Source organism: Pseudophryne corroboree, chromosome 8 (assembly GCF_028390025.1).
Source record: "Pseudophryne corroboree isolate aPseCor3 chromosome 8, aPseCor3.hap2, whole genome shotgun sequence".
In the NCBI taxonomy this organism is placed as follows: Eukaryota; Metazoa; Chordata; class Amphibia; order Anura; family Myobatrachidae; genus Pseudophryne; species Pseudophryne corroboree.
Genome location: NC_086451.1, coordinates 75,818,847 through 75,839,098, shown reverse-complemented (window position 1 = coordinate 75,839,098; position 20,252 = coordinate 75,818,847). Strand labels below are relative to the sequence as shown.

The 20,252-nt window shown below is 46.1% G+C and overlaps 1 protein-coding gene across 15 annotated transcripts in view; it reads right to left on the bottom strand.

Moving 5' to 3' along the window:
- The window catches only part of FNBP1 (formin binding protein 1), a 390,370-nt gene that overhangs the window by 216,340 nt on the left and 153,778 nt on the right, over positions 1 to 20,252 (bottom strand). For all 15 annotated transcript variants that reach the window (XM_063936685.1, XM_063936686.1, XM_063936688.1 and 12 more), the window contains exon 4: positions 1,731 to 1,878. In XM_063936685.1, the coding sequence (XP_063792755.1) occupies positions 1,731 to 1,878 (148 nt within the window). The remainder of the gene's footprint in view (positions 1 to 1,730; positions 1,879 to 20,252) is intronic.

Below are 20,252 nucleotides of genomic sequence, written 5' to 3'. Positions count from 1 at the left end.
GCCCTACTGTCTAGCACTTTGAATGGCACTGCCACTAACTTTAAAAGCTGGGCTGCAGGTAGCAGTGACCGTTTAAGCTTAGCGCAGTTTGTGAGCCAATCATGCCTCGAGAACAGGCAGCCAATCACAAGCAACTACAACGAGCCAATCATGGCTCACTGTGTTCGCTACACCCGCTTGCAGCATCTTACATCAGACACCGCTGAGTGGATACTTCAGTTCGGCAGCAGCAGTGATTGGGAAAAGACGTCTCCTGAAGAGCTTCAGCCATCACTGAGGTGAGCAGATGTTGCCGCTGGCCAGGACATGTCAGCGACAGAAGAAAGGTGAGAACTGGAGAGTGCTGCAGCTGGTGAGAAGCAAAGAGCTGAACGAAGCTCCCCACTGCAGTCTCTCCCAACGTACAAGTAGGAGGCCTTGACCACCATTAACATACTCCCCCTCCCTACACCAGGCGTTGGGCATTAGGCCCATGGGTGCAATCAGCCCTCAGGACTTCGGGACATAATAGGCACACAGAGGGCAGACAACAGCATGAGCTCCTGTTGAGTGGCTGGGCATTAGCCCCAGTCAACTCATTAGTATCAGATAGGTATGGGGACCACTACTTTGTGGGCATAATGTGCTTTAAGAGCCATACTGTGTGGCCACGGCCTTTGGGGGGATGGGAGGAAGGGGGTTCGCACAAAGGCCCCCCACCCGGCTACTTCTTGCAGCTGGCAACATTTTCTGGGAAGAACACTGAAATCCTACCCCTATCCAACCCCTCCCACAGCCTACCCCTAACCGACCCATCCTACAGCCTAACCGTTCTCTGAAGAGGTATGACCGAATTCACACTGACATTGCCCAAACTAAATGCATCACTGTCCCCACGAGATGTGTCCCATTCAAACACTTGTGTGGATAAACGCTGGTTCTGCGAATCCTGATTTTAAGGATAATTTAAGCCCATTTTGCTGCTCACTCTTCATCAGCCCCTTAATGGCATAATGCAGTCCCCGCTAAATGGTCAAACAGCGGGAGCTGGCAGAAGTGGGAAGTGATGATACAGAAGGAATCAGTCATTTAATGCAGTCTGTTAGGGCTCTCAGACTCTTTGGCAGCATACTGAGTTCTGATGTGAAGCGTCCCTGTGTATTACAGTGCATTATTAAATCACTTTCTAACCATATTACCCTGGCACACAGGGACCAACGCACTTGTGGGATCTCTGACCTGATTTACTGAATGCTGCCCTGCAGGCACTGCTTCGACATATTCAACGCTTCAAGGTACATACGGGCATGAATTTATCCCTGAACTAAATAAACCTCTCCTTAGGTAGCACAAAGGTTCACATTACCAAAACCAGTCAAACAGCATATCTTAATAGATGTTGGTTTGTCACAAAAAAAGAAAAAGAAAAAAAGAAAAGATTTTGGGTACTTATTCACAGACTGTTTAACATCTTCAGCAGCGTTCACCGAAACAAACAGTAAAATGGTTCACTAAAACCACCCCCACTGTCTATAGCATCCCAGCATGCCCTGCAACAGTTTCAGCATGGCCAAACAGCAAATATGTAGCAGGGCATGCTGGTATGTGTAGTTCAGCAACAGCTGGAGGACCAAAGGTTCCGCACCCCTGGTCTATAGCCATTTCAGAACCAAGACTAGTGCATATACATACCTACAATGCAAATTCTGCAGATTCTAGCAAATAGTTACTGCACAGAAATGAGAACTTACCGATTTCCTCTCCTGCTTAAACTCCTGAACGCAGCGGGTAAGATCCACCATGATTTGTGATGTCATGTTCTCAGAAATGACCTCATGCTGCCCAGCGTAGTCGTTCATTTCGTTCAGCGTGTTTTGAAAGGCTTTGCATGACGTGTACCTGAATAATGAGCAGATGTTACACGCAATGTCTATACAGATGGTTCTTAAAATATAATCACCCCCCACAATCACACTATCAATTCCCTACTGTCAGCAAACAAATTAAGCAGCCGGTCTGCTATAGCCATAAAAGAGTACCTGTATTAATAGTTACAACAAAGACATGGGGCCGGATGCAACGACGCCTGAGTTCTGTGGCCGTGTGGGATGCCGGCCGAACGCAGACTTTTTTTTTTTTTTTTAAAGGGGCACTAACTTAAAAGGTATCGTTTTGCCTTGTAAGTGATTGCCCCTTTAAAAAAAACTTCAGAGTTGAGCCAGCATCCCGCATGGTCGCCGAACTCGGGAGTTATTACATCCGACCCATGATGTCACCAATTCCTAGTAAACGAATAGGGCCAGTGGTTACCAAAACTTTCTTTAGTCACAGCGCTCTAGAGCACAGGTTCTCAAACTCGGTCCTCAGGACCCCACACGGTTCATGTTTTGCAGGTCACATTGTAGATTTTTAAAATGTGGCAGTTGGTCATACACAGTGCAGCTGCTGGGTAACATGGAAAACATGAACCGTGTGGGGTTCTGAGGACCGAGTTTGAGAACCACTGCTTTAGAGCATCAGCATTTTATTTTACAGCACCCCTAGTTCAAGAATTTCTTATTGGGGAATTCAGAAAAAAAATATTCAATTAAGTAAATTGTGTTTATATGTAATCCTTGGGTTCAGATCCGGGTGGATCTTCTGTTTGTCCTCATATATTATAATTGGCAGCCACCAGCACTGGTTTTGCCTATCACATTATATAATTTGATTTGGACCTTGACCACCAAGCCATGGCACCTCTGCTTTTGCCCTCCGGCACCCCAGTTTGGGAACCACTTCAATAGGCTAATAGACTGAAACGTCATGACTGCCTGTAGGTACTGTAGCTACAAACACAGCTGGAAAAAACATCTAAGAAAGTAGTCTGGAAGACTACAGTACAGTCATCATGTGGTCTTGTCAGAAACTACGGTCATCAGGAGGACCCTTTCACCTAGTCATGTGACCGCCGGCATTCTAAGCGCCTTTCTCCCATGTCCAACCCCATTTGAAACTAGCGATATTAATGTCAGTTGTCCCTCATGCCTAAAGTTGGGCACACAATATAAAACTATCTGGCTGATCCGCCAGATATTGGCAGATTGGCTAGATAATTGTACGGAGTATTTATGTGGCAGACCACAATGATTATAGGTCTGGTGGACATGATGAATTGTTCAGCACGTCTGAAAGGTCCAATAATTTGTGAGTTGCTAATCGCCCAGGGTCCCGTGCATGACAAGAAATATAACAAAAAACAATAAGAATTTACTCACCGGTAATTCTATTTCTCATAGTCCGTAGTGGATGCTGGGGACTCCGTAAGGACCATGGGGATTAGCGGCTCAGCAGGAGACTGGGCACAACTATAAAGAAAGCTTTTAGACTACTGGTGTGCACTGGCTCCTCCCACTAAGACCCTCCTCCAGACTTCAGTTAGGATACTGTGCCCGGAAAAGCTGGCACAATTAGGAAAGATTTTGAATCCCGGGTAAGACTCATACCAGCCACACCAATCACACCGTATAACTCGTGATACAATACCCAGTTAACAGCATGATAACAACTGAGCCTCTCAACAGATAGCTCAACAATAACCCTTTAGTTAAGCCAGGGGTCTTCAACCTTTAAGACAGTGTGGGCCACATAAAAAAATGAAACGAAGCCGAGGGCCACTAAGCTATACTGCGGTATTTAGAATCTAAATTTTAATTTATGATTGTAATGAGACCTTTTCTAGACTCATAAGACCATAAAAAAGACTTCAAAAGATAATTATTGTAATTTAATGAATGAAACATGGTCTACTTTACCTTTGTTATTATAATAAGTTCATATCAGTGGGAAACTTGGCATTGTTTTTGCTTGGCCAGCTTGTCGATGTTGGCATCAATGTTAGAAGTCGCTATGCGCAGAGTATTCTCAAGATGTTGGTCTGTAAGCACTGAACTGGACTCATACGGCAGTATCACTGGACTGGTGGGTATAATGTGGGCATGCTTTCACAATATTGCTGCTGTCTGTCTGTGATGGGGGGAGGGAGGGTATGATAGCGCCTATGTCAAGACATAGGTGCTATCATACCCTCCCTCCTCCCCATCACAGACAGACAGCAGCATTGTCAAAGCATGCTCCCTGCCATCTCTGCTCTTAATACTTAATACACCCCCTGCTGGGTCCCCCGCCACGCCCCCTGCCCTCAATACTAATTTATTCACTGCCATGCTCAGGCTGCCGCACCCCCGTCCCCGCCGCTCCCGCACGCCGGGTTCCTGCACTGCCCCCTGCCCTCAACACTTATACACTTTTATTCTCCTGCCGCAGCCCCCCCCCCCCCCCCGCGCCGGGTCCCCGCCGCACACAGCCATGCTCAGGCTGCATACATGCTGCCGTACCCCCTCCGCTCCCGCCCGCCGGGTTCCCGCACTGCCCCCTGCTCTCAATGGTAACTTGCCGCACCCCCCCCAGCCGGGTCCCCGCCGCTCTCACCCACCTATTCAACACTGCAGGCGGAGGGAGACACAGGGAGGGAGACACAGTAAGGGTGACCAGACCACTGACCAGCCTAAGAGGAGCTACTCCCCTTCTTCACAGGCAACCAGTGACAGTGCGGGGGAGTCACATGACTCCGGGAAAGGGAAAAAAAATTTATTTTTTTATTTTTGTGTTCATATGTGCGCTGCGGGCGGGCGCGTCGGCGGGCCATGGAAACCATAGCAGCGGGCCACCTGTGGCCCGCGGGCCACGGGTTGAAGACCCCTGAGTTAAGCAATAACTATATACAAGTATTGCAGACAATCCGCACTTGGGATGGGCGCCCAGCATCCACTACGGACTATGAGAAATAGAATTACCGGTGAGTAAATTCTTATTTTCTCTAACGTCCTAAGTGGATGCTGGGGACTCCGTAAGGACCATGGGGATTATACCAAAGCTCCCAAACGGGCGGGAGAGTGCGGATGACTCTGCAGCACCGAATGAGAGAACTCAAGGTCCTCCTCAGCCAGGGTATCAAATTTGTAGAATTTTGCAAACGTGTTTGCCCCTGACAAAGTTGCAGCTCGGCAAAGTTGAAGAGCCGAGACCCCTCGGGCAGCCGCCCAAGAAGAGCCCACTTTCCTCGTGGAATGGGCTTTTACTGATTTAGGATGCGGCAGTCCAGCCGCAGAATGTTGTCAAAGTCAGAAAAATATCCCCATACACACTGCCATATTTGCACCGCACACTGGTCTGCGCTGCGCATGCGTACGCTCTCCCGTGAAGGCGCATACCCGCAATAGCGTGCACCCGCGGGCGCACGGTATGCGTATTTACGGTAGAGTTTATGTAATCGTAGCGTGCGACTCATTCGTTACATATTTTCAGTATTAATGTAGTTTGTAGATCATGATCCCTTTGATAGTTTCTGAAAGTTTAGTTAATATAGAATGTCCCTGAGCTGAGGAATCCCTCTTTGTATTGTGGGAAGGGTCTAACAAGAGTCATGCAGCAGTGTTTGGTACCCATCGGAAGAGTATTTAATTAGCAATATTCCGGTGTTGGTTTGGAGCGTATTAATCGCTCGTGCAAATAGTTACGGACATAAGAAGTTTATGTCCATTTCTATTATTTACTCATACTCAGGTATGCGGCGGGAAACCTAGTTTCCCACCCACCTGAGCTGTTTGAAATCGTCACAGCCCACCTGTATGAATCAACCTATGACCTTTTGTTATGATACAGGGCCGAATTCCGACGTCCAATGGACAATGGGATTGTAGGGACTATGAGATTGCATTGTGTGTGGGGCATAAATAGGCAGGCCGACCACATCCAGCTCTCACTCTTAAACGGTTCTCATTGCTGAAAATCGGGTGCTGGATGTCCAGGCGCATGCGATCGTTTACCTTTGTGCGTAAGTTTTCTCTCCGTAATCATTGTCTTACTGTGAGCCAATTTCTCTCATCTCTCTCCATTTCTCTCTCTCTCTCTCCTTTCTCTTTTCTCTCACATCTCCCCTAGACTAGTATTGTATTGTATTAGATAGTATTGTATTTTGGTTAGGAAGTCTCTGTTATATTGTAGTGTATCATTTGTACTGTTATCCCCTTTTACAAGTATATTAGATATAATACAGTTAATAGGCTTTGGACCCTAAACCAGTATCTGTGTATTTTCTATAGTGTTAAGTGTTCACTTGAGCGTCAGTGACGCTCAAGCAGCTTTGTAGTTAGTCAGGTTACACAAGGTTGCACTTACACCCTGTACTCACATTAAGGTATTCTGTGCATTTCATTGGTATAAGGTTTAGACATAAAGGTATAGCGTTGTGAGCGTCTGCGCCGCTGGTGATCTCCTCGTGGTCTCGAGCGTCCGCTACGCCATAGCGAATCATTACTCTAATCATAACCAATAACGTGCTGTCCTGTGATCGCTGGGCCGTGAGCGAACGTGACGCTTTAGCGTCTCGCCTACGGCGGAGCGATCGTTACGCAACCAGCGTACCCGTACGGTACTTCTTAAGTAAACAGCGTACAGTGTTCTTAGACTTCATAAAGGGTTGTTTATACGACAAAAGAATTTAGCATTGTCAATTGGGGACTCGTCCTATCCTTCTCATATCTGCACTAGGTAGATCAGCAGACATTATCCCCCAGCAAAGGGTGGGAGGTTGTCTCGCAGTGCTGACGGGATAAGCGTCTGCTTCGCTTAGATAAAGAGTGCTGAAGGAATCCGGGAACCGGAAGTAAGAACAAAACGCTTGTGTCTTTTAAAACTGTTTTATTTCTCTTCTGTCTTGCGTATACACGCACGCATACATATATATCTGCATTTCTTTTTTCAAATTTCGTATATCACTATTCCTGTTTGCCAATTTTTATAGTTGATAGAAAGTGCTAAAAGAGATTTGCTGTTATTTCATAGTAGAGGTAATAGTTAAAATATAGACCAACACACGGCTTGTCTGGGAGACAAGGCAGTCAGTGTGGTGTGCGGTAGATGATCAGGGATCATCTACATTGATAAAAATAGAAATTGTGTTACGGTGGATCTTTGTTTTGCGTACACGTGTCCCTAACAAAAGACTTGCGTACGCAATCCAAAGGCAGACGCACGCAGCGTACGTTACGCAACGTAGCGTCCGGTTACGCCCACGTAGCTCAAGTCACGAAAAGTTGAATTAGCGCAAAGCGATAATTAGCGCAAAGGCGATAAATAACGCGACGCGGTAAATAACGCAAATCTATTTTTGGAAAAATCTGAAATTTAGTTTAACAGATCCTGCTCCAAATTGGTAACACTGCTGGGCTGAAGAAAAATTTCTGCGCAGAAATAGATATAGAAACAAAGTGTACATGTGTTGAGTGAGTGTGTTTTTATCACATAAGTTTATATAACTTAGAGGTTGAACCAAAAGGAAAGTCGGGTACTCGTCAAGGGACATACGTGTAAGTGACATATACGGTGGCTAGGGAGGCATCCCTGGTTAAATAAATATTTGAGCATTAGAGTATAGCGGACCATAAGGTAACAGACCAGGAGGTCATAAGGTAACAGCATAAGGTAACAGACCAGGAGGTCATTAACATAACAGACCAGGAGGTCATAAGGTAACAGGTAAAATAGACAAAGAGGTCCGCTATAAAGGTACAAGAGGCACAACGCCTGGGGTGTTGGTGCAGAACCCATATAGGCCATACAAGCTCTTGCTGAAGGAATCGCGGCCGGAAACATCGATTCCATTGATCTTTCAGTACATGACAAGTAGTGCTTATGTACTGAACGATTGGACCGCACGTAATTGTGTGCAGTAGTTAGTAATCTGACCTAATACCATTAGAGTAAAGTGGTCACAAACGCTATTTGTACATTCTGACGTGATTTGTGTAATTTTTTATTTTTAAAGGGAAGTTCGCTGGTCACTCAGGAACTATCTAACAACCCCACCTTTACTGGAAAGAGTAAGTGTCCTGCGGGTAACCCTCATATGTTCCAGTAAACACAGGTTCACAGGGGCCCTGAGTTGGGTACAGCAGCTGTGGTTACAGTGATTGCAGTACTGGCCAACGTGGGCGAGAAGTGAGTGGGGTACTTGGTAAACCGCCACCGCCAGCCTGCCCAGGACATCTTGGTTTGTTTGTAAGGGTTCGCTGAAAACCTTGATATAAAGATCAAAGGAGTAGTAAGCAACACCTGCAGATTATGGGGGCCAGTTGTTCAGGTAGGGGGCGATCAACCTCGGTTCGGGTTGATTTAGGGAACCGGCCAGTCGGGTCGGCACGATATGTGATGTGCGAGAAATATGGAAATCACGCTGAAGTTTTATGTGATGAATGGGAGAGAATGACTGTACATGATGGGGAGAAGTTCCCAAATATAGGTAGCTTCAGTCCAAAAGTGTTACAAAATTTAAGGAGGAGGATATGTCTCATTGAACCAACAAAGAGACGAAGTAAACATTATGATTATTTGCAGTTATGGCAACAGGAAGGTGAATTACAAAGAGATTCAATTGACTTTTCTGACTCTTATCTTGAGGGGAGAGATATGGCAGCAGGGAGGATTGTGGTTGCGGAGAAAAGCACAAGGTGGAACAATAAAAACGCTCTTAGCAACTGTAATAAAGATTATAAGAATAAGTGTAATAAATGTAACAATGATTATTGTAATACTGTTGAATGTACAACTATTAACCTATGCAAGTGGCACCCCATGTCAAACTTCCCTCAGGAATACAAACAAGAAAGTGAGCCCAGAACGATGTCAGCACCTCTTCCAGCAACCATCACAAAAGCCATCCAGGTGGACGCGACCAAATTGGTAAAGGCAATAATCAAACCCCCTAACGAAGGGTCAGGTGAGGTCGTGTCCACAGGTACGTACAATGTTTCATATCACGCACAAACAAATGTACCCCATATTATAAGACCAACACAAGATGATGTAACTGAGTTCGATCTGGCCAGGGTGATCACAGTCCCCAATGGGAAGACTGACGATCAGGGAATCATTCCCGTCAAGGACGGTGCAATGCACTGTCTCTGGTCCCGGACCGAATTGAGATCAATTATGTCTGAATTTCCTGATCCTAGGAAAAATCTAGCCAAATGTCAAAGGTTTATTAAAGAATTAGGAAACGCCACAGGACCCACCAACCAAGAGTGGCGGACAGTGCTGAGGGCATGTTTGCCCTCCAGTGTTGACCCTGCAAAATTCATTGCGGATTGTAAATTAGACACGGAGGTACCTTGTATGGAGGAACACAATCAGGAATGTATTAGGCAGATTAACCGACAGTTGGGAATATATTTCCCAGCCGCTGTCAAGTGGAATGACATTTTCTCCATAAGGCAAAACGAAAGGGAAAATGTTTCTAATTATTTCAATCGAGCACTGCAAATAATGGCTAGAAACACTGGGATCGCAGACATCAAGACAAATGCACAACATAAAGGAATAGCGGTTAAGGTATTAATGAATGGTTTAAAGGATGAATTAAAAACAAAGGTACAGACCACCAACCCAAACTAGAGAGATATCTCGGTGACCGCACTAAGAGAGGCCGTCATTAATCATGATCAGAATATCACCAGATACAGAGAGTCACTAAGAGATAAGTTAATGGCAGCAAATATACAGGCCCTAACCACAAGACCACCCCAACAAAAGCCCCACACCCCTGCGAGAAATCCAGATATGGAAGTCTGTTACAATTGTCATAAAAAGGGACACTTTGCAAGAGATTGTAGATCAAGAGAAAGACAACACCATAATCGTGAAATCCAAGGAATCAGGGAAGAACAGGGGAAACGGTTGATGATGATGAGCATCCGAGCGTTTGAGGAGGCATCAAATCAGCCAAGACCCCAGTTCACTGACACTCGGAGAAAGCCAAGGATCTGTTACCATTGTAGAAGAGAAGGGCATTATGCCAACAACTGTAATAACCCACATAAAGTTAGACCCCCTAGACCAAGAAATGAGCAAAATTACAATACACACCATTATAATCAGGGATCACATAGGCAGGAAAGGTGATTATTAGGAATGGAGGCAAGCCTGAGGTAACGGTTAATAAAGTGGGAGGTCATTCACTGAAGACACAGGAATGACCAGGTGAAAAGTTGTAAATGTATTTGTGAAAAATGTTTTTTTTTCTCTCTCTCTCTATCCCCATCTCTGACGAGTATTGGTAAGAATTCACACATTGCATACCCACTTGGTCCTTGCAGAAGTCTACCAAACCCCAGCATGACCTCCGCCACAATGTATTTCTGGCCAGATACAGACAGTGGAGTAATGCAGGTGCTGGTGGGGAGGGACTGCTCAAGGAGACCAGTAGACACATAGATATAACAGCCTAATAAGTCTGACAATGTTTTTTCTAATGCTAACAACGTTTTCTTAATGTTGACAATGTTTAAAAAAAATGTTTTGTTTCGCTTTTCTTATTGATGGTTATTGTCGAGTTATGTAATGTATATATACACATGAATTGTTCTCTATCTCTTTTGTTTTTTTTTGTGTTTTCTCTCTCTTCTCACTCATGTTTCCATGGTTTAAAGATGGTATGTCACCCCTCAGTTGGACCAATGGTAATGCCAGATTTTTTTTCTCCTTACAGAAAGATCGCCGGTTAGGAAGGAATATTGCATCACCAGAATGTTCGTTTGGAAGACTGAGAGACAGCACCTTTGAGAGGACAGCAGAACAAGAAGAACAACAAGACGAGAGAACTTATTATCGTAACAAGTTCTCTCCCCCTCAAACTGTTTTCTTATACCCCCTTTACAAATTTCTTCTTTTCTCCTCCTGTAAGATGGACTTGCCCCAAGAGACTGTGATATGGATTTTCCCGTTAACCATGATGTTGACCAGAGCAGTCTGTTTCGGTGAGAGTACCAGAGAGGTCGAGAAAGGATCCAGAAAGGTCCTGATGACTGAGACGGAGGTGTAAATTTCCAATAGCAACCCAATCACCAAGCAAAGGCGAGTACCGGGCACGATCTAACAACCATGTTATCTGTAAACATTTTCTTTGAAGGATTGTAAGTGCAAAAAGAAAAAACTGTATCTGTAGGCTCTGTGACAATGGTTGAAGATGGATGCATAAAGAAATGCCAATCCAGTTTTAATATCCATATGGACCGGCGTCCATTGAGTGACTATCACTCTTTGGTGGGTAACGTGTTAAACCAAACAGATTGTTGGGTATGCTCTCAAGTACCTCAGGGTCATAGCAAATCAGGGCTAGTGCCATTTCCTTTAACGTTAGGGGAGGTACTTGAGCTAAGGGGTGGGAGACCGGTGGACCGGAGGTTTAATATCTCCAGCCCTCCTAGTTTGAAGCTCCACCAATACCATGTGGATAGGTCCCTCTTATGTTTTAATATCTCCAATCCCCGTAAGCCGGGAAATTGGGAAGTGTCGTGGAGCAATTTAACCATGACCTTTTCACACAGAGCAGATAGAATGCCTACAGATACAGAGCTTGTACGCCACATAGCCAGTAGAGGAAAATCTTTCCGGTATCGATATGCCTTAGGAAATAGGATTACTAGAGTTGGAGAGGTATCACCAGGATACTGTGCACATATCGTACAAACTGATACGTGCATTAAGCAGATGGAAGAATTAGGGTCAGGAGATTTTCACCTGGAAGGTTTGTAACATGGTAACGTCCTTCTCCGTCCCATATGTTCTCCCCGATGACGCATATTTCATATGCGGGAGAAAGGCGTACAAGTGGCTTGCCCCAAACTCTGAAGGATTGTGTTATATTGGAAAAGTATTGCCTGAAGTGATGACTGTTACACATGACAAAATGAAGGACATACACCGTGGTGCCCAAGCTCCTTATACTCACACTCATTACGAGCACCGAGTTAAAAGACAACTGTCAGAAAGGTTAGAGCATCCGGCCTCTGATCTTATCCATGAATCCACCGGGATTCAGGTTCTGGTAGCGTTAGATTTCACTTGCACCGCTCGAGGAGTGATGAATTATAAATACATTTCCGCACTCGCCAATTTGTTAGATAATATCACTGAAATGTATGATGACACGTTTAGATACACTGGAAGAGAACTTCAAGCTTATAAAACAGAACTAGTTCAGCATAGGATGGTTCTTAATTATCTTACAGCAGTAACAGGCGGATATTGTGTTACATTGGCAACACAGTACGGCATAAAGTGTTGCACGTATATCACAAATAGCACCGAGGATCCGGTAGAGGTCATAGACCAAAAGATGGACGATATTCTCCAATTGAAGTGGGAATTTCGTCGAAAACACAATCGCACCCTTGCTGCTGTAGGTAATGAGCTGACTGGTTGGGTGTCATGGTTGAACCCGCGAAATTGGTTCTCCGGTTTAAGAGACTGGGCTCAAGGAGTCATAATGGATGTTGGAAAGTTTCTACTATGTATCTTGGGTGTCGTTATATCGATTGGATTGATATTTAGATGCGGGCAGGCTTTAATGAGGTGCAAACAAAGTACAAAAGTGATGAGCTTGAGGAGTGAGGAAACTGTAATTAACCTGGATTTGATTTATGACCCAATGATAGAAACCAGAATGTGATGAAAATGCGATTATACGGTCCGTTTCTTTCACCTGTTTTTCTGCTTTTCTCCAAGATACAAAGACCCCCTTGGACGAGGAAGTTGACGAGACGCTATACAGACAACAGACAAGCACCCAAAGATGAAGTTTTGACAACCTATGATATGGACACTTGATGAACTTTGCCATGGATCCCCAGTTTCCCTAGTATTTTTAAACTCACGCTAGCCCAACATTTTTTGTAAATCTGATGGCACTGACAAAGCTATTTGCTCATGCCCAAGGAGCAATACAGCGCAAAGAAGACGACTCTCAACAGATACCGAACACAACTTCAACGACAGATGTACATTTCCCTGACATAGAATATCATTGCATTTTCCATAAGTGTTCTTTATCTTCATCTCTACAACCCTCAGGTAATGACACACATAGACGATAGGGAATACAGGCACAGATATCAGCAACCACATACCTCCCCCATTCATGTATCATCAACTAAAATGTGCATCCCCATTTTGTTACAACTGAAAGCCGAAATGAGCTCGGTAAAGTTTGACAGCCCATCCACAGACCCGTACCACGGGATAAGAAGGAATTCAAATGTATACTTCGCAATACCTCGAAGCTTGATTTACAACACGTACGGCACGATGATACATGACCCTCCAAACATGGACTCATACACACATGCTTCTGCTATCACACTAGGTCATACCCTCTTCACACCTACTCCTCTCTCCTCCCTCACCCAACCATGGAAATGAATTAACCCCTGACATATATTTTTCTCCTTTTGAAATGTTTTCAGGAAGTGGCAGTTATTATTGACTGCCAAAGGGTGGACTGTCAAAGTCAGAAAAATATCCCCATACACACTGCCATATTTGCACCGCACACTGGTCTGCGCTGCGCATGCGTACGCTCTCCCGTGAAGGCGCATACCCGCAATAGCGTGCACCCGCAGGCGCACGGTATGCGTATTTACGGTAGAGTTTATGTAATCGTAGCGTGCGACTCATTCGTTACATATTTTCAGTATTAATGTAGTTTGTAGATCATGATCCCTTTGATAGTTTCTGAAAGTTTAGTTAATATAGAATGTCCCTGAGCTGAGGAATCCCTCTTTGTATTGTGGGAAGGGTCTAACAAGAGTCATGCAGCAGTGTTTGGTACCCATCGGAAGAGTATTTAATTAGCAATATTCCGGTGTTGGTTTGGAGCGTATTAATCGCTCGTGCAAATAGTTACGGACATAAGAAGTTTATGTCCATTTCTATTATTTACTCCTACTCAGGTATGCGGCGGGAAACCTAGTTTCCCACCCACCTGAGCTGTTTGAAATCGTCACAGCCCACCTGTATGAATCAACCTATGACCTTTTGTTATGATACAGGGCCGAATTCCGACGTCCAATGGACAATGGGATTGTAGGGACTATGAGATTGCATTGTGTGTGGGGCATAAATAGGCAGGCCGACCACATCCAGCTCTCACTCTTAAACGGTTCTCATTGCTGAAAATCGGGTGCTGGATGTCCAGGCGCATGCGATCGTTTACCTTTGTGCGTAAGTTTTCTCTCCGTAATCATTGTCTTACTGTGAGCCAATTTCTCTCATCTCTCTCCATTTCTCTCTCTCTCTCTCCTTTCTCTTTTCTCTCACATCTCCCCTAGACTAGTATTGTATTGTATTAGATAGTATTGTATTTTGGTTAGGAAGTCTCTGTTATATTGTAGTGTATCATTTGTACTGTTATCCCCTTTTACAAGTATATTAGATATAATACAGTTAATAGGCTTTGGACCCTAAACCAGTATCTGTGTATTTTCTATAGTGTTAAGTGTTCACTTGAGCGTCAGTGACGCTCAAGCAGCTTTGTAGTTAGTCAGGTTACACAAGGTTGCACTTACACCCTGTACTCACATTAAGGTATTCTGTGCATTTCATTGGTATAAGGTTTAGACATAAAGGTATAGCGTTGTGAGCGTCTGCGCCGCTGGTGATCTCCTCGTGGTCTCGAGCGTCCGCTACGCCATAGCGAATCATTACTCTAATCATAACCAATAACGTGCTGTCCTGTGATCGCTGGGCCGTGAGCGAACGTGATGCTTGAGCGTCTCGCCTACGGCGGAGCGATCGTTACGCAACCAGCGTACCCGTACGGTACTTCTTAAGTAAACAGCGTACAGTGTTCTTAGACTTCATAAAGGGTTGTTTATACGACAAAAGAATTTAGCATTGTCAATGTGCAAGCTGAATCGTACTACAGATCCAGCGAGCAATAGTCTGCTTAGAAGCAGGTGCACCCAACTTGTTGGGGGCATACAGGATAAAGAGCGAGTCAGTCTTTCTGACTCCAGCTGTCCTGGAAACATAAATTTTTAGGGCCCTGACTACATCCAACAACTTGGAAGCCTCCAAGTCATTTGTAGCCGCAGGCACCACGATAGGTTGGTTCAGATAAAAAGCCGATACCACTTTGGGGAGAAACTGGGGACGAGTCCTCAATTCTGCCCTATCCATATGGAAAATCAGATAAGGGCTTTTACATGACAAAGCCGCCAATTCTGAAACACGCCTGGCCGAAGCCAAGGCCAACAACATGACCACTTTCCACGTGAGATATTTCAAATCCACGGTTTTCAGTGGCTCAAACCAATGTGACTTTAGGAAATCCAACACCACGTTGAGATCCCAAGGTGCCACTGGAGGCACAAAAGGGGGCTGAATATGCAGCACTCCCTTAACAAAAGTCTGAACTTCAGGTAGTGAAGCCAATTCTCTCTGGAAGAAAATCGATAGAGCCGAAATCTGGACCTTAATGGAACCCAATTTAAGGCCCATAGTCACCCCTGACTGTAGGAAGTGCAGGAACCGGCCCAGCTGAAATTCTTCCGTTGGAGCCTTCCTGGCCTCACACCACGCAACATATTTTCGCCATATGCGGTGATAATGGTTTGCGGTTACTTCTTTCCTAGCTTTAATCAGCGTAGGAATGACTTCCTCCGGAATGCCCTTTTCCTTCAGGATCCGGTGTTCAACCGCCATGCCGTCAAACGCAGCCGCGGTAAGTCTTGGAACAGACAGGGCCCCTGCTGCAGCAGGTCTTGTCTGAGCGGTAGAGGCCATGGGTCCTCTGACATCATTTCTTGAAGTTCCGGATACCACGCTCTTCTTGGCCAATCCGGAACAATGAGTATAGTTCTTACTCCTCTTCTCCTTATTATCCTCAGTACCTTTGGTATGAGAGGAAGAGGAGGGAACACATAAACCGATCGGTACACCCACGGTGTTACCAGAGCGTCCACAGCTATCGCCTGCGGGTCTCTCGACCTGGCGCAATATTTTTCTAGCTTTTTGTTTAGGCGGGACGCCATCATGTCCACCTGTGGTTTTTCCCACTGGTTTACAATCATTTGAAAGACTTCTGGATGAAGTCCCCACTCTCCCGGGTGGAGGTCGTGCCTGCTGAGGAAGTCTGCTTCCCAGTTGTCCACTCCCGGAATGAACACTGTTGACAGTGCTAACACGTGATTTTCCGCCCATCGGAGAATCCTTGTGGCTTCTGCCATCGCCGTCCTGCTTCTCGTGCCGCCCTGTCGATTTACATGGGCGACCGCCGTGATGTTGTCTGACTGGATCAGTACCGGCTGGTTTTGAAGCAGGGGTTTTGCCTGACTTAGGGCATTGTAAATGGCCCTTAGTTCCAAAATATTTATGTGCAGGGAAGTCTCCTGACTTGACCATAGTCCTTGGAAGTTTCTTCCCTGTGTGACTACTCCCCAGCCTCGAAGGCTGGCATCCGTGGTCACCAGGACCCAGTCCTGTATGCTGAATCTGCGGCCCTCTTGAAGATGAGCACTCTGCAGCCACCACAGCAGAGACACCCTTGTCCTCGGAGACAGGGTTATCAAACGATGCATCTGAAGATGCGATCCGGACCACTTGTCCAACAGGTCCCACTGAAAGGTTCTTGCATGAAACCTGCCGAATGGAATCGCTTCGTAGGAAGCTACCATTTTTCCCAGGATCCGCGTGCAGTGATGCACCGACACCTGTTTTGGTTTTAGGAGGCCTCTGACTAGAGATGACAGCTCCTTGGCCTCCGGGAGAAACACTTTTCTCTGTTCTGTGTCCAGAACCATCCCTAGGAACAGCAGGCGTGTCGTAGGGACCAGCTGTGACTTTGGAATGTTTAGAATCCAGCCGTGCTGTTGTAGCACTTCCCGAGATAGTGCTACCCCTACCAACAACTGCTCTCTGGACCTCGCCTTTATCAGGAGATCGTCCAAGTACGGGATAATTAAAACTCCCTTCTTTCGAAGGAGTATCATCATTTCCGCCATAACCTTGGTAAATACCCTCGGTGCCGTGGAGAGTCCAAACGGCAGCGTCTGGAATTGGTAATGGCAGTCCTGTACCACAAATCTGAGGTACTCCTGGTAAGAATTGTAAATGGGGACATGCAGGTAAGCATCCTTGATGTCCAGGGATACCATGTAATCCCCCTCGTCCAGGCTTGCAATAACCGCCCTGAGCGATTCCATCTTGAACTTGAATTTTTTTATATATGTGTTCAAGGATTTCAAATTTAAAATGGGTCTCACCGAACCGTCCGGTTTCGGTACCACAAACATTGTGGAATAGTAACCCCTTCCTTGTTGAAGTAGGGGCACCTTTACTATCACTTGTTGTGAATACAGCTTTTGAATTGCCTGTAACACTGCCTCCCTGCCTGAGGGAGTGGTTGGCAAGGCAGATTTGAGGAAACGGCGGGGGGGAGACGTCTCGAATTCCAGTTTGTACCCCTGAGATACTACTTGAAGGATCCAGGGATCCAACTGTGAGCGAGCCCACTGATTGCTGAAATTTTTGAGACGGGCCCCCACCGTACCTGGCTCCGCCTGTGAAGCCCCAGCGTCATGCTGTGGACTTAGAGGAAGCGGGGGAGGACTTTTGCTCCTGGGAACTGGCTGTATGCTGCAGCTTTTTCCCTCTACCTCTGCCTCTGGGCAGAAAGGACGCGCCTTTAACCCGCTTGCCCCTATTGGGCCGAAAGGACTGTACCTGATAATACGGTGCTTTCTTTGGTTGTGAGGGAACATGGGGTAAAAATGTAGACTTCCCAGCTGTTGCTGTGGAAACGAGGTCCGAGAGACCATCCCCGAACAATTCCTCACCCTTATAAGGCAGAACTTCCATGTGTCGTTTGGAATCTGCATCACCTGTCCACTGCCGAGTCCATAACCCTCTCCTGGCAGAAATGGACATTGCACTAATTTTGGATGCCAGCCGGCAAATATCCCTCTGTGCATCCCTCATGTATAAAAGTGCGTCTTTTATATGCTCTACGTTTAGCAAAATAGTGTCCCTGTCTAGGGTATCTATATTTTCTGACAGGGAATCTGACCACGCAGCAGCAGCACTGCACATCCAGGCTGAAGCTATAGCCGGTCTCAATATAACACCTGTGTGTGTATATATAGATTTCAGGATAGCATCCTACTTTCTATCAGCAGATTCCTTCAGGGCGGCCGTATCCGGAGACGGTAGTGCCACCTTCTTTGACAAGCGTGTGAGCGCTTTATCCACCCTAGGGGATGTTTCCCAGCGTGACCTATCCTCTGGCGGGAAAGGGTACGCCATTAGTAACCTCTTAGAAATTACCAGCTTTTTATCAGGGGAAGCCCACGCTTCTTCACACACTTCATTTAACTCTTCAGATGGAGGAAAAGCTACTGGTAGTTTTTTCTCTCCAAACATTATACCCTTTTTTGTGGTACCGGGGGTAGCATCAGAAATGTGCAACACATTTTTCATTGCCTCAATCATGTAACGTGTGGCCCTACTGGAAGTTACATTAGTCTCCTCCTCCTCGACACTGGAGTCAGTATCCGTGTCGACATCTGTGTCAACCATCTGAGGTAGCGGGCATTTTAGAGCCCCTGATGGCTTTTGAGACGCCTGGGCAGACACAGGCTGAGAAGCCGGCTGTCCCACATTTGGTATGTCGTCAAACCTTTTATGTAAGGAGTCGACACTATCACGTAATTCCTTCCACAGCACCATCCACTCAGGTGTCGACCCCGCAGGGGGTGACATCACATTTACAGGCATCTGCTCCGCCTCCACATAAGCCTCCTCATCAAACATGTCGACACAGCCGTACCGACACACCGCAAACACACAGGGAATGCTCTGACAGAGGACAGGACCACACAAAGCCCTTTGGGGAGACAGAGAGAGAGTACGCCAGCACACACCAGAGCGCTATATAACACTGGGATCCCACTATCAATGAGTGTTTTCCCTATAGCTGCTTTTTTATATATCTAGTATATATATAATATCAATACTGCGCCTAAATTTAGTGCCCCCCCTCTCTTTTTTACCCTTCTGTAGTATTCAGACTGCAGGGGAGAGCCAGGGAGCTTCCTTCCAGCGGAACTGTGAGGGAAAAATGGCGCCAGTGTGCTGAGGGAGAAGCCCCGCACCCTTTTCGGCGGACTTTCTCCCGCTTTTTCTGTAATACTGGCAGGGGTAATTTTACATCTATATAGCCTCTAGGACTATATATGAGGTATATTTGCAGCCAAGGTGTTATTTATTGCCCTCAGGGCGCCCCCCCCCAGCGCCCTGCACCCATCAGTGACCGAAGTGTGAGGTGTACATGAGGAGCAATGGCGCACAGCTGCAGTGCTGTGCGCTACCTTGGTGAAGACCGAAGTCTTCTGCCGCCGATTTTCCGGACCTCTTCGTTGCTTCTGGCTCTGTAAGGGGGGCGGCGGCGCGGCTCCGGGAACGAACACCATGGTCGGGTCCTGCGGTCGATCCCTCTGGAGCTAATGGTGTCCAGTAGCCTAAGAAGCCCAAACTACCACCTGTTAGGTAGGTTCGCTTCTTCTCCCCTTAGTCCCTCGCTGCAGTGAGTCTGTTGCCAGCAGATCTCACTGAAAATAAAAAACCTAAATATACTTTCTTTCTAGGTGCTCAGGAGAGCCCCTAGTGTGCATCCAGCTCAGCCGGGCACAAGAATCTAACTGAAGTCTGGAGGAGGGTCTTAGTGGGAGGAGCCAGTGCACACCAGTAGTCTAAAAGCTTTCTTTATAGTTGTGCCCAGTCTCCTGCGGAGCCGCTAATCCCCATGGTCCTTACGGAGTCCCCAGCATCCACTTAGGACGATGAGAAAATAAGATGAGACACACACCGTAGATAGTACTAGTTTAATGCCTACACTCACGCTCAAAAGTAAATGGTTGGAACCTCTAGGACAGTGATTTTCAACCTTTTTTTTACTTGCGGCACACCGAACAATATTTTAAAATTGCCAAGGCGCACCATCAGTTCCCCACAGAAAAAAAACAAAAAACACACATTGGCCCTCACAGTAAAAAAACAACCACACACATACATTGGCATACACAGAAAAAGCAATCACATTGCTCACCACATAAATCATGTTGCTCACACATAAATCAATCACATTTCTCCCCACATAAATCCTATTGCTCCCCACATGAATTATTCACATTATTCCCCCCATAAATCCTCATTCTCCCCACATAAATCCTATTGTTCCCCACAGGAGAAATAAAATAACAAATATTAGCCCCTACCAGTCAGCTGTCCTCCTCCCTGTCTCTCAGTAGCGGGGCTTGTTCATAGTGGAGTGCTGCGAATACTGAGCAGCGGGCGGTCAGGCAGATGTGGATGTGGGTGGGCAAGGAAAGCTGTGTATGCAG